Source organism: Eucyclogobius newberryi, unplaced genomic scaffold (assembly GCF_026437365.1).
Source record: "Eucyclogobius newberryi isolate DKJ021-1_F unplaced genomic scaffold, fEucNew1.0.hap1 SCAF_18, whole genome shotgun sequence".
Taxonomy (NCBI): Eukaryota; Metazoa; Chordata; class Actinopteri; order Gobiiformes; family Gobiidae; genus Eucyclogobius; species Eucyclogobius newberryi.
This window is the reverse complement of record NW_027315812.1, coordinates 7769557-7782434: the sequence shown is the minus strand read 5'-3', so window position 1 is coordinate 7782434 and position 12878 is coordinate 7769557. Positions and strand designations below refer to the sequence as shown.

Here is a 12878-nt window from a genome sequence, read left to right as displayed (position 1 = left end):
AGCTTCCACCTTGAAGGCACCCGCAACCTTTAAATAACCTTTTCTGGCGCTCCTGCAACTCGTAAACTTGTTTTTCTTACACGCGGCTCGCCCTAAACGACTCCTCAGATGTCTTGTTATTCCTTCGCACCTTATCACGTCCACGTGCAGGTTTTCATCTCGGCAGATTCGCGACTTGTAACTTAATTGGGAGGAATTAGCGGACATCCAGCGTCCACTATCCATCACGCTAATCTCCCTGTCTGTTCTTTCTCCCTCTCTCTTTTAGGAAACCCGAAATGGCTTCAGGGATTAACGCTTGGTGAAACTTCGCTGAACTCTTCAAGGCGGCCGACCGACGTTCTCGGAATAATGTAAATTCATCGTCTTTTCTTCAACTTTTCTCCCACCATGAATCTTGACGGATCTAGTCGAAACACGCCGGACTTAACGAGGATTTAGAGACGGCCCTTTTTTAATTCTTTTCCCGCCGGATCCCAGTTCGCAGCAGTGGCTAGAGGGGCGGCGTTTGCATGGGAGTTGGTGGGAGGGTCGTTCCACCTTCCGACAAAAGGATTTTACAAACTTCGCCATGAGGATACCGAGTTCCTCTTGCCTTTGCCCCGTCTTGGTGTGCCTCTGCTTCATCCAGAGGTGCTACGGGGCCAGCCATCATGCCCCGGCCAAGGTCCCGGCCTCGAAGAACCAAACCAAACTGGCCATCAACGAGAAGGAGGTGCACCACAGACCTAAGCGCGGCTGGATCTGGAACCAGTTCTTCGTTTTAGAAGAGCACATGGGACCGGAGGCGCAGTACGTCGGAAAGGTAAGATCGCGCAGTGCTGCTCGTTTCACGTTGTCATGACGCACAGGCTAGTCTCCTTTTATCGACTTGAATTAGGTTCAATGTCCATTTGTTTGATGGTCAATTTAAGAAGGGCAATTGTAATAGTTCCACCATGTTTCGTCCATGTTTTGTTGCGTTTTGTCAGGACATCTCTACCAGCTCGATCTCTGTGTTCCCCGTCAACCTAAAACATGCACAATATTCCTCAAACTACTACTATTTACCATGAATCCAGGTCGAGATCTGAAGAAACGTTGGGCACTCCACAGATTTACGCAGTGGTTTTGTGAAATAGTTCAAATACTAAACTAATGAAGGTTTAAGAAGAAAAAAAAAACTACATTTATGTGTGGTAGTAAACATTTTTGTATTTATCTTTATAGGCTTAATATGTATCTTTATAGGCTTACGTTCATGGGTCTATGTTGGTTACAATAAGCACATGTACTCCGATCTTGTCAAAGTACATGTGCCCCCAAAGCCCATTTGCAATTATATTCAAAGTATCGTCTCCTCAAATCGTCTTAAAGCCTTTTTAACGTCGCACCAAACCAAGTAATCCATTTTAAATCCGAACCAATGACTTGATCAAATGGAACCAAAGAAGAGCACATCTTGGAGCTGTATGTAAGAGAAGTATTCCTCTATCTGTATGCAAAAATACATCTTTTGATCCTGGGGAATCTGCTTCGGTTTGCGTTTTTCCTCCCACTCCTGTTTAGTGAAGAATGGGTAAGAGGAGGAGCAAGCTGTTCTAGTCAGGTAGAGTGCATTATCAGCGCAATTTTATGTTTTTTTTCCTGAATCTTCTGATGTAGAAATGTGATACTTATCTCTGTTTTTCTGCCATTAGGTTGTTCAACCAGGTACATCTCATTAAATTGTTCAAAAACAACACATTACCTTAATATCCGGTGAAAAACTGCAGCTCATCGGCTCTTTATATCCATCACGGGGCAATGATAAGGTCATTAAAGTATTCTTGTACTTTTAATAACGATTTTGGCTCACGACTTCTCCTTCCAGACGCTTTGGTATATTGACGTGCTGTCCTTGAGCAAGACACGTCGCCCACATGTTTCCCAAACGCAATGTCAAGAACTATTAGGAGCTTGAATACATAAGCAAATTGCCAAGAACTTTCAAAGCCGTTCCCTTTTTACACAATAATTAAAAAGAGTAAGATTGTAGCAACATTTACTTTCGATGGGTCATGGTTAGCTGTATGATTGTAGTTTGAAAGCTGAGGAACGTTTAGGGAACGTCCGAGGACAATGGTGAACCCTCTTTCCGCTCAGAAAGTTGCCTCAAAGATGAATTCAGTGCTATAACTTTATATTATTCTTGTTTTAACTGAAAAAGTCCCTGTTCGCTCCCTACAAAACAGCTTGTATCGTGAACGAACAAGAACGTTAAACCAAAAACAGAGACTTTGGTGTAAGTTTCCTGAAGCATTGAGCTGATCGTTTCATTACAATTCATTCATTTAACTGAAATGTACAGTTAAGTGTCAGTGTTGCTCAAATTTACCACCGATATACTCGCTGGTTTAGTCTTTCGTAAGAGCGTATTCTCGGCCTGTTCCCCCATCTCCCATGTGTCGCTGAGGTTGAGCGAAAATAGATTCCGCCACCCCGACCAGCAACAGTTGACCCGTGGTATTCTTTGTACGCCGCCAGAGTTGCTCCACTTGTACAAAATTAGCATACCGTAGCTGGTTTTCCAATGGGAACATGCTAACACAGGTCGCCTGGTGGTTAAACCGTTTTGTCGATGTAATTTAGGTGTTAGCGGATATCTAGTCGCGGGTGTTCCTCTCGCTTTTGCGTGAGGCCTGGTTTGGTCGGCGGCTGGCGGTTGGCAGCGGGGTTTTTTCCCCTTCCTTTTTCCCCCCCCGTCAGCTCTACGTAAAGCCGCGGGGAGCTCGGTTAAGTCCCGGGCTTGCAGATTGCTCGACCCTTATCTCCTGAAATGGTAAAATGTGTTTCGCGGCTGCTCCGATCATTATTCCAGGCACTCGGGCACCGGCTAATCCCCCGAAACCGCACGGGAAGAGCGCGCCGATGCAGATGACGACGCCGCCGCGTACCTGTCTGCATTTCAACAGCGGTCTGAAGCGAAAACGGGAATGACTTTGCGCTCAACGGAAGACGCAAGTGGGAGAAACGGCACAAAACACTAAGCGGAATCGTCCCGCGAACATCGGATTATTGAACTGACCTGGGACTTAATACTCGGCTCTGTGCTCGAAGCAGAGAAGAAAGGACTATCTAATGGTAGAACATGTTTTGACTAATATTATTTGATGCACGAATGAACCGCGGAAATCCCCAAGAGCCGACTGTACAAAAACAATTCCCAGTGCCGCCTCGGTGAATCAGCGTCCCGACACAAGGGTTTTGGAGAGCGGACTTTGGCATGCGTGTTGTGCCAAGACATGAATAAGATGGTACAATGTCAAAATATCCACGATACAGGCCAAACGCTGCTGAAATTTAACATCAACTGGGTAATCTACAACCCGTTATGAGGAAATTACGACTTGAGTTGACTTAGTTGTGCTTGAAATGCATTGTCTGCCAGGAAACGTCATTCAAAAGGGGAAGAAAGTAGCATTTCCCGGTGACTCGAGAGTTTTCTGCAGAGGTTTGAAGTAACTGGAAGTCAAAATGAGTATGGATGTAGTGAATGAAACCGTGACGTTGATGTACAAATGATATGGAGCTTACGGGGGCTTTTTTGTGTACTTTTTTGCTGATGAAAAACAAGTAAACTGACCTAACTGACAAAAAGCTTCAGTCGTGGCTCACAGTTAGTTATATTTATGACATCCATTACCCTCGAATGGACGGATGCACACCTAAGATAAGACGTTGTTGCAAAAAGAATAAAAAAGTGTGCTGATGCCACACAAATCTATAGGATTCTAGTTCATGGGAAGTTCGCGGAGGTTTTGGGTATCGACGCGCTTTCCCTGGAACTTCGGCATATATTACATCACTTACACTGCATCAACACTCGCAGCTAATCCCGGGTGATGATAAAGCACTGACGAGCTTTGTACAGACGATTAAGGAATCAATTTGACATGCGTGTTCAAGTCGCTGGGGTCCACCGGACGGTTGGCGACGGGAAAACATTCGATTACGCGGGCCGGGACCGGTTCGCCTCGTCCTAATGCAGCCGGCAGACGGAGTGACCCGCGATTACGCTCGAGCCGCATTGTTTCCTCCTCTGTTCTTTCTCGATTAAAACCTTTAGCGGGACATTAGCGGGTTGCAAATGAGCGCGCCGGCTCTGGGGGGATGGCCGACGCTTTCTCCGTCGATAATTGCTTTAATCAGAACGTGCGAGCTCTCTCCGAACCCGATGTGTCGATAAGATTAGGTGTTAAATATTGTGCGGGGATGGATTTATAATTGCGCAGCAGTGGAGGCGGCTGCGCTGAAAATGTTGAGGTAAAAAAGGTGTTGCACTGTGTAACTTTTCCTGCTGGAGGAGATGGAGGTATTTATTTGCCTGGAATGTCACATGTTAGCGCATCAAACATATCTGCGTTTATTCTATTAGAGTTTGTTTTATTGATCAAAAATACCTTGGGAATTTAACTCAAACTGGACTAAGGCCAAAAAATAAATAAATAGTGCGTTTCCGGTAACATTGAAAAAAAAATCCAGGTAGGTGGGTCGGATTTAAAAAAAAAATTAAATATATTTTAAAATACTCGCACAGGTTTTGAAGACTTGTGAAGGTTTGTTTTCTTTCTCAGAAGTGAGCGCTTCACATTGAAGTGGCCTTATTGGTGCAGATATTGAATAAAATAGTGATCTAGTAATCATCAGACGGGGCGGGGCTTCGGTTTCTATCGCCGCCGTGGCTCCGGTGAGGAAATGAGCGAACACGGGTTTCGTAGTTTCCACAAATGTGTTCAATCCTTGCTTTCACACGTGCTCTCACAGGCCACACAACACCGCTCTGTGACGAGTTCTTAATGGTTTGCTCACGGCGACAAACCACACTTTTTGGTCGCTGCTCTGAACAGCTGCAAGTTCCCAAAGTTGATCTGGCGCGGTACTCACACCACGTTTGTGAAAGATGTTTGCTCATAAAACGATTATATGATTAAATCCCACAAGTAAAGCGGCCTATAACTTCACTGCTGAGACACCGGGCGTGCATATCGCCCCCGCCATGGCTGCCAGTCTGCACGCTGACCGAATAGAGCATCTGCGCAGATGTCTCGAGCAAACATAGATGCGCCTGTAGGTTAAAACGAAACAAATCAAAAGTGCAGCGATTTTCATATCTTACGATCCAGCAGCTTTTGGATTCGCTCTCATAATTTGACATTCTCGAATATGCGATAAAATGTTTAAGGTTGGGTTTTCATTATTTTGAAATTCAGGTCGCTCGGGTTACCGGAAACACAAATTTTTTTCTTCTTGGCCTAAATGGGACACCTATCTTGGACCGTATGTGCCTTATTTTTCCCTAAATTTGTATTTTCAGTTCAGTTCTGTTATTTGTTTTGTTTTTTTTTCCTCATCCTGTCCTATTTTTTTGTGTTTATTGTTGTTTTGTATTTTATTGTATTTTTATGTTGGAGAAAAAAAAGTGTGTGTACAGGAATCGAAAACATGCAGTTGAACTGTGAGCGGGATCGCCCCTCCACGGAGCTGATTTGTAATGTTTCATGCTATGCCAGGATTTACAAAAAGAGAACTTGAAACTGCTGAAATTTTGCTTCTTTTTTTTTGTTGATGGAAAATAAGGCGATCGGAGCTCAGAAAGACACTTTTAAAACAAATCCCACAGACAGTTTTATAAATGAGAATGATCTGTGGAGATGTGACTCCGCCCCTTGTAAGAATGCACTATTTGTTTTGCATTTCTTGAATGTCACTGTTCAATATGAGATTAATCTTGTAACATTTTATTAGGTCAGTCAAAACAAGGATATAGACATATTAAAGATACAATTAAATTAAATACTTTTAACTGGTTTTTAATATTTTCATACCATGTTAATAAGATAAGATAAGCCTTTATTTGTCCCACAATGGGGAAATTCCAGTGTTGCAACACAAAGTAGGTACAAAAGTAAATAATAAAAAACAGATAAACTTATAAAAAACTTTAAAAATACTCTGATAGAAAACCTCTTATACTCTTAATAAAATAAATAATAATAATAATTACAATAGTTACACAGTATTTACAGCTGTTATATGGACAGAGAATGTATTTTTATGTTTTTATTTATTGTGGCATACACTTTTATTTATTTTTTATATGAGTTTTTAACATTGAATTACACTTTGTACAAATCCTGCTCTATAAATGAATTTGATTGATTGATTGATGAACTGTCGCTGATAGCAAGCTGTTCTCTTGTATAAATGTATAAAACGCACTATAAAACCTTGTGGACCTGAACGTTGACTCTCGACTCCACTTGTAAATATCAGATGTGAATAGAATAGACTTGATCTTTGCGACGTCTAAAGACAAAGAGCGACCGACTTAAATCCAGGGAATAAACGCAGGGCAGTTTGGACGTTGAACTTTGCAGAAAGCTTTGAGCGGAGGAAAAGAGCAGCTCCTGTGCCGAGCGACGCCGTCTGCCTGTCACGGCCGTTTTAATCCCCCCGAGGTAATCCGCGGCGACGCCTTTCTGGGAGGCGGATGACTGATGATGTCGTGCGTGTTTGGATATACGACACATGAAGAGCGGGTGTCAACGTGTCAGTCGGATCAACAGGAGGCGCTATAGTGAGAGGCAGACTACAAATTGTGACGTCCCACTCTCCCAAACTTTAACGGATTTAAGAGGAGATTTCTTTTATAATTTTTCACTACTTACCAACAATAGCTATTTACCGTATTTTCCGGACTATAAGTTGCACCTTTTTTCATAGTTTTGACCAGGGTGCGACTTATACTTATATTTATACTTATATACTTATACTCCGAAGCGACTTATATGTGATATTATTTGTTATTTTCACACTTGCAACTGCATTTCATACTCCAGTGTGACTTATATAGTTTTTTTTCTTTTTTATTATGCATTTTTTTGCTGGTGCGACTTATACTCTTTAATCTATTTTTACATTTCCCATGCGATTAAAAAAACAAAACATTTTTACCTGATTGCATTTGTACATACTTTCTTTGTCTCTGAGCAAAAGAGATTAAAGTGAAATATTTTTCATACTTATAATTCACTTTTTTACAACATTTACTAGTTCTTTCGGATCCCCAATAAACATTCAGGCAGCAATTAACAATTATTTTAGCAGTTGATGAATCATTATTGTTAGTCAACGAGTGAAACATGTAGTTATTATTTTCATCATGCTTTGAGACTTTTAAAATGAATGATTTACCAAATAAATGTGACCTTATGGTGACTGAAGGCTTCTAGATAGATATGAATACAGTGTATTTTTTGATAAATTACAAATAGTTTCTTATTTTTTGAACATTTTGACTTTTTATTTTTATTTTAAGACTATAAAATATTACTAAAATTAACATACAATCATAAAACAAACCAACAATACGCATCCCCCACCCCACATTCACGCACAAAAACTCAATCAAAAACGAAATCGAACTAAATAACACTGATCAGAAGAAAAAACGGACTAAATAAACCTTTTGACTTGCCACATAATCATTGCAGTTTACATTTAGATCAAATAAAGGCTTAAAATACATCCCAATATTATTGCATTGCCACGTTCTCTTTCTTTTAAAACATAAATACTCAGATGTTTCTAACGTCCGTGTGAAGGTTCAGTAGTTCTTTTCTCCATCATTATGTCACAGGCTGGAAGAGACGAACGTCCTTGAGCTGCGCGTTGTGTTCAACCTCCAACGCTCAAAACAACAACAACAACAACAACGAAAAAACAGCTATAAAGTCAATCCTGGCATTTATTCCATTAACGAGGCATTCGCTGACTATTGGAAAGACGAGCAAATTAATCCCTTTGTACTAACAATGTATCGATCGAGCTACTGCACTGATGCCGTATTTCCCGGACTATAAGTCACACCTTTTTTCATAATTTTGACCGGGGTGCGACTTATACTCCGAAGCAACTTATATGTGATATTATTCCTTATTATCACATGACAACCACAAGAGGGCGCTCTAGGCTCTAAGTGACGCAGAAGAAGAATCTGCACTTCCTCTTCCTCTGGAGTTTGTGGAGTTGTTTAGAAGTGACACAGAGGAAGAAGAATTCAATGGATTTAGTGATTTGGGGTAAAACTGATGCTTTGGTAAACTTGTTAACATGTTCTTTATGCTATAGTTATCTGAATAACTGTTCATATGTTACGTGAACATACCAGACACTTACCACAGTTCTGTCTGTGCCTCATGTAGCTGAAGGTGTTAGCGTTAGCATACCTCATGTAGCTGAAGGTGTTAGCGTTAGCATACGTACACCTATTCACCATGTTCTCTCATCTGTTATTATTTTAAACTGCATTTACAGATGAAATGTCTGTTCTTGGACTTGGATTTTATCAAATACATTTCCCCCAAAAATGCAACTTATACTCCAGTGCGACTTATACATGTTTTTTTTTTCTCTATTATGCATTTTTTAGCTGGTGCGACTTATACTCCAGAAAATACGGTCATTTACATTTCTCAGGTATTCAAATTGTGTAAAAAATTTGAAAAAGTGCACAAAACATTTAAAGCTCTACATTTGCCTTGACTAACGCAATACGCAAAAAAAGTGCTTAGCCTTCCCTGCCCGGTACGATGACCGCTGCTACACACTCCAATAAAACCAACTTCCTCCAGGTTCTTTATTTCCATTCAGGATGATAGAAAACACATGCTGTAGTTGTAGCTGTGACTCCACACATCAAAGTTAGACTCGAAAGACAGAACGAGCCGCCGTCGGACAAACGAGTCCAATCTGTGGTCAGAAAAAAAACATCATTGGGAGTTAGGTCCATCTGAGAAACAGAAGCCACGGTAAATAATGAGGTTTTTTTTTTTGACAGAATGGTGTTTCAAAGGCGGGCGGTCGCGCGGCTCGCCGTCCTATCATGTGCTCATTTGCAGCCGGCGGTGGCGTCTTCTACGGGTGGCACCTACATGTTTTATTCATACCTCTAAAAATGGACTGGGCTGTGACAGAATCAGGCAAACGTCTCGTCTTGTGTGTGGTTATAGCTGAACAAACTGGGGAAAGGGAGATATATAAGATGAAGTAGAACAGCACTGCAACCAAACATACTCTTACATTTACAGTTTTCTACAGACAGTTCGCAGATATGTGGTGAACGAGTGCGCGTAAGAAGGACGTGCACGGGGTCCGCAGCCACTGAAATGCTGTAGTGTTAGAATAACGGACACTTTTATAGCTTGTGGAGTGTGGAAAAGGATTACAACCGAAACAGCAATAATAAGACGTGTGTGGGCCGATTTGTGAATATGGTAAATGCGAAAATTTGAATTCGAGTCGTCAATGCTGCGAAAAGAGCTGATCATACCCTTGTTTACGACGTCCATTTTAAGTGATTACGCTTCGGGTTTGTGGGTAACTTTGCAGTCAATTATCCGACACTTAAATATAAAACATCTAAAACACGTTGAGCACATTTCTCTTGGATCGACATAAAATCGTCTGAATGTTTTTGCCGTGCAATTCGCGCCGTTCCTATGTGTGAAAAGAGTGAATTTTTCCAAATGCAAAAAATATGTTTTCTTCTTTTATAAAACTCGAGCATTTACCCGAACATACCAAAATACGTAGACTTTGTGCTGGTGCGAGCTGCTCGTGGAGGCGTGTGTAATCTGCAGAGTGCATTTCGATGTCCTCGGGCTGAAGAGTTTAAACATATTAGCAGCATTAGGACACTTGAGACCGGAGCGTTCACTCGCACTCACAGCCACACGTCTCAGATCGTTCTCACAATTAAGTTTTTGTGGCGGTTACAATCCCGGCTGCTAAACGAGCTCATTATTGAAGACACTGTTGATTCTACTGCAGCAGGAATCCAGAAGGGAGCAAACTAAATGACAAGAAATGTTACATTGTCGTTGTTGTGTTGGGATAATTCTATGCACCTACTTTCTCATACTAAATGCCATCGAGCAGGTGGTGGGATTTTTTAAACATACAACTCATAAAAACATATAAAACAGAGCAGTAAAAATGCAGTGTTGTTGGAAACATATGTGCAACAGCGAAGGAGACGCATTCATTTAGTCTTCAATCTTATTCCAAACCTAAAAACTGAAAAATAAGGATTTATTTGACTTTACTGGACACGTGTTTTCCCTTCTGGATGAGTTACCATCACCATCTAACACTGGTTCAACCCCCAAACCTAAAAAAGTAGGCTAGCCCCAAAATTTTGAAGATATAGATCAAGATAAATGACTTTGTTTGGCCAACTAATAATAATCTACATTTACCACAGCGTTTGAAGAGTGTCAAGCCTCGTTTAAGACTTTAATGTTTCCCTCGTATCAGACTAAAAACTTGACCGAAATGAAAATAAGAGCGGGCAAAGGACTGATCCATGTGGCACTTCCTGCTCACACGCTCAAGATCAGAGAAGAACGAGCACCTTTTCTTCACATTAACAGTGTATAATGTTTGATTTTATTGCATGTTGCATCAAAGTCACACAGTTTTGCCATGGAGGGGTCCCATAGTCACGGCTCCCAGGTTACACATGTGTGACCATTTACAAGCAGCATGTCAGCACATGTTTAAAGGCTCTGTCATGACCAATGCAGAGAAAAAAACGGCAAAAAAGCTCTGCTGATATTTTTGGGTTTTCTATTGCTATTTTTTCCCGAAGTGTTGCCCTCTTTGCACTTATGTGTTCAAATAAAGCTTTATGAATATTTTTTAGGCTGCTGGTCGGTCAAAACAAGACATTGGCTGTGAGAAGTATGTAGTAATAGTAGTGTTTGGAGAAGGTTCATTCTGTCTCAGGCTTTTAGATTTGAAAACACCCCGTCCAAATCATTTTGTCCGGGGAACAGGGGCCGACCAGGCAAAAAAACGAGTCGCTTCGGCATTTTCCGGACCACGGCTCGGCAGCCAATCAGAGCCAAGCACATACATTTCGTCGACCGATCAGCGCGCAGCATGCACATTTTCACTTGTAAACAGTAAACTGTAATGGCGGACAATTGTCAAATGCTTCCCAGCCCGATTTAATGATAATAGTCCCTTTTTTTCTAAGATTTATGAATAAAATGGCAATCCCTGCACTCGAAAATGCCCCAAAATGCCACATTTTAAAATACCCCGTTCAAAATAAAAGGAAGATGGGTCTATCTAAAAGCCTGTTCCGTCTACTATTTTTAACTGTTTGGCTCCGGTTCATTTGGTCAGACAATCAGCAGCGTTTTAAAGGTTCAGTGTGGAGCTGTTCTGGTGGAGGGCCCGGCTCCCGCTTCTCATGACAAGGCTATTGCTTTACATTTATTCAATTCAGTCTCCAATGAGAATGAAAGGTAACCATGATTTCGGACCCTCCACCTGAACACACACATGTTTAAATATCCTGCTTCCCTTCCAGAAACGGACACAAACTTTTCGCAGAGGTGACCGTGCAGAGGACAAGGGCATTTGGGTCTTGATTTGCGTCCGCCGCCTCCCACACGCCCCTCACTCATCCGGGCCCCACTGATGTCTGCTCATTAGCCCAGCGCCATTAGTACGCTGCATTTTCACTGTGACCGTTACAAATCAATGGCGCCGGAGCTCAGTTTGATTGGGGAGCAACTTTGGACCAAACCCTGGCTATAATCACACACAATCACACACGCCCCCATATGCGGTGATGAAGCCCTCTCCAGTCAAGTCGGAGCGGTTTAGATTTAGTCAGAACCCTCGGCGCTAATTGCGGATATCAAGCCAAGGCACTGATCATTAGCTGGGGCACGTCTTCCCTAATTCCCGCCGTTCCTCCTTACGCACACGGCACATTGTTGGAGGGTAAAACGCTCCCGAATCTGAACCAAAATGGAGGAAAATGACTAGAGATGGCGACAGTTTTCTGGAATTGCACTGGGCCGCCTCAGAACGGCCATTTTAGCGGGTGCTGGGTTTGATTGAAGAACCTGGAATAATAAATGTTATCGAATGGCGAAGTGCAGAATGTTGTATGTTTCATGATGTGCTTGACAGAAGTCCAGGGAGGTGAACCAGAGCGTGTAACAGCCACGCAGAGGTCATGTGACTATCATCGAGTGTCATGCCAAACAACACAACGACAGAGCGAACTATCTGGAGCAGGAGTTGATGACTTGAAGCACAGTCGCTGTATCGGGTGTCGCTCTCATATTTTTATTGGTCAAATTGAATAAATTGTGAACTTAGATGGGTTTTGGCCGAGTGTTGGGTAATTTCCTAATGTGATGTCATCAATTACAAACAGGAAGAGATATCATAACATTTTTTATCATTTTGAGCAAAATTCTAAATATATTTATCTTAACTGCATTTTAGTTCAGTGAGTGGCCCGGCCTGTAGGGGGCTCTTTAAGTTGAGATGAATGAAACATTGTACACTCGACTTCACTACAGTCTACAGTCCTTTTTGACGCGTACTCTCGCTTGAATTGGCCGTGTCCAGTGTGTCCAGTGTGTCCAGTGTGTCCAGTGTGTCCAGTGTGTCCGGTGTGTCCAGTGTGTCCAGTGTGTCCAGTGTGTCCAGGTACACTTTGTGGGACGAGCCTGGTCCAAGCTGATGGAGATGAGCGCTTCGGTGGTACAGCGGTCAGTGACTGGGCAGTGAGTGTGCAGTGATATGGCAGTGACTGTGCAGTGACTGGGCAATGACTGGGCAGTGATTGGGCAGTGACTGTGCAGTGACTGGGCAGTGATTGGGCAGTGACTGTGCAGTGACTGGGCAATGACTGGGCAGTGATTGGGCAGTGACTGTGCAGTGACTGGGCAGTGATTGGGCAGTGACTGGGCAGTGACTGGGCAATGACTGTGCAGTGATTGGGTAGTGACTGGGCAGTGACTGGGCAGTGACTGTGCAGTGACTGT

General features: G+C 42.4%; 1 protein-coding gene across 1 annotated transcript in view; it reads left to right on the top strand.

Annotated features, from left to right (window-relative positions):
- The first annotated feature begins 279 nt into the window (after positions 1-279).
- LOC140364358 (cadherin-18) overlaps positions 280-12878 on the top strand; it is a 193260-nt gene continuing 180661 nt past the window's right edge. Inside the window, exon 1 of the mRNA XM_072450452.1 lies at positions 280-805. Within this exon, the coding sequence (XP_072306553.1) occupies positions 572-805 (234 nt within the window). The 5' untranslated portion in view covers positions 280-571. The remainder of the gene's footprint in view (positions 806-12878) is intronic.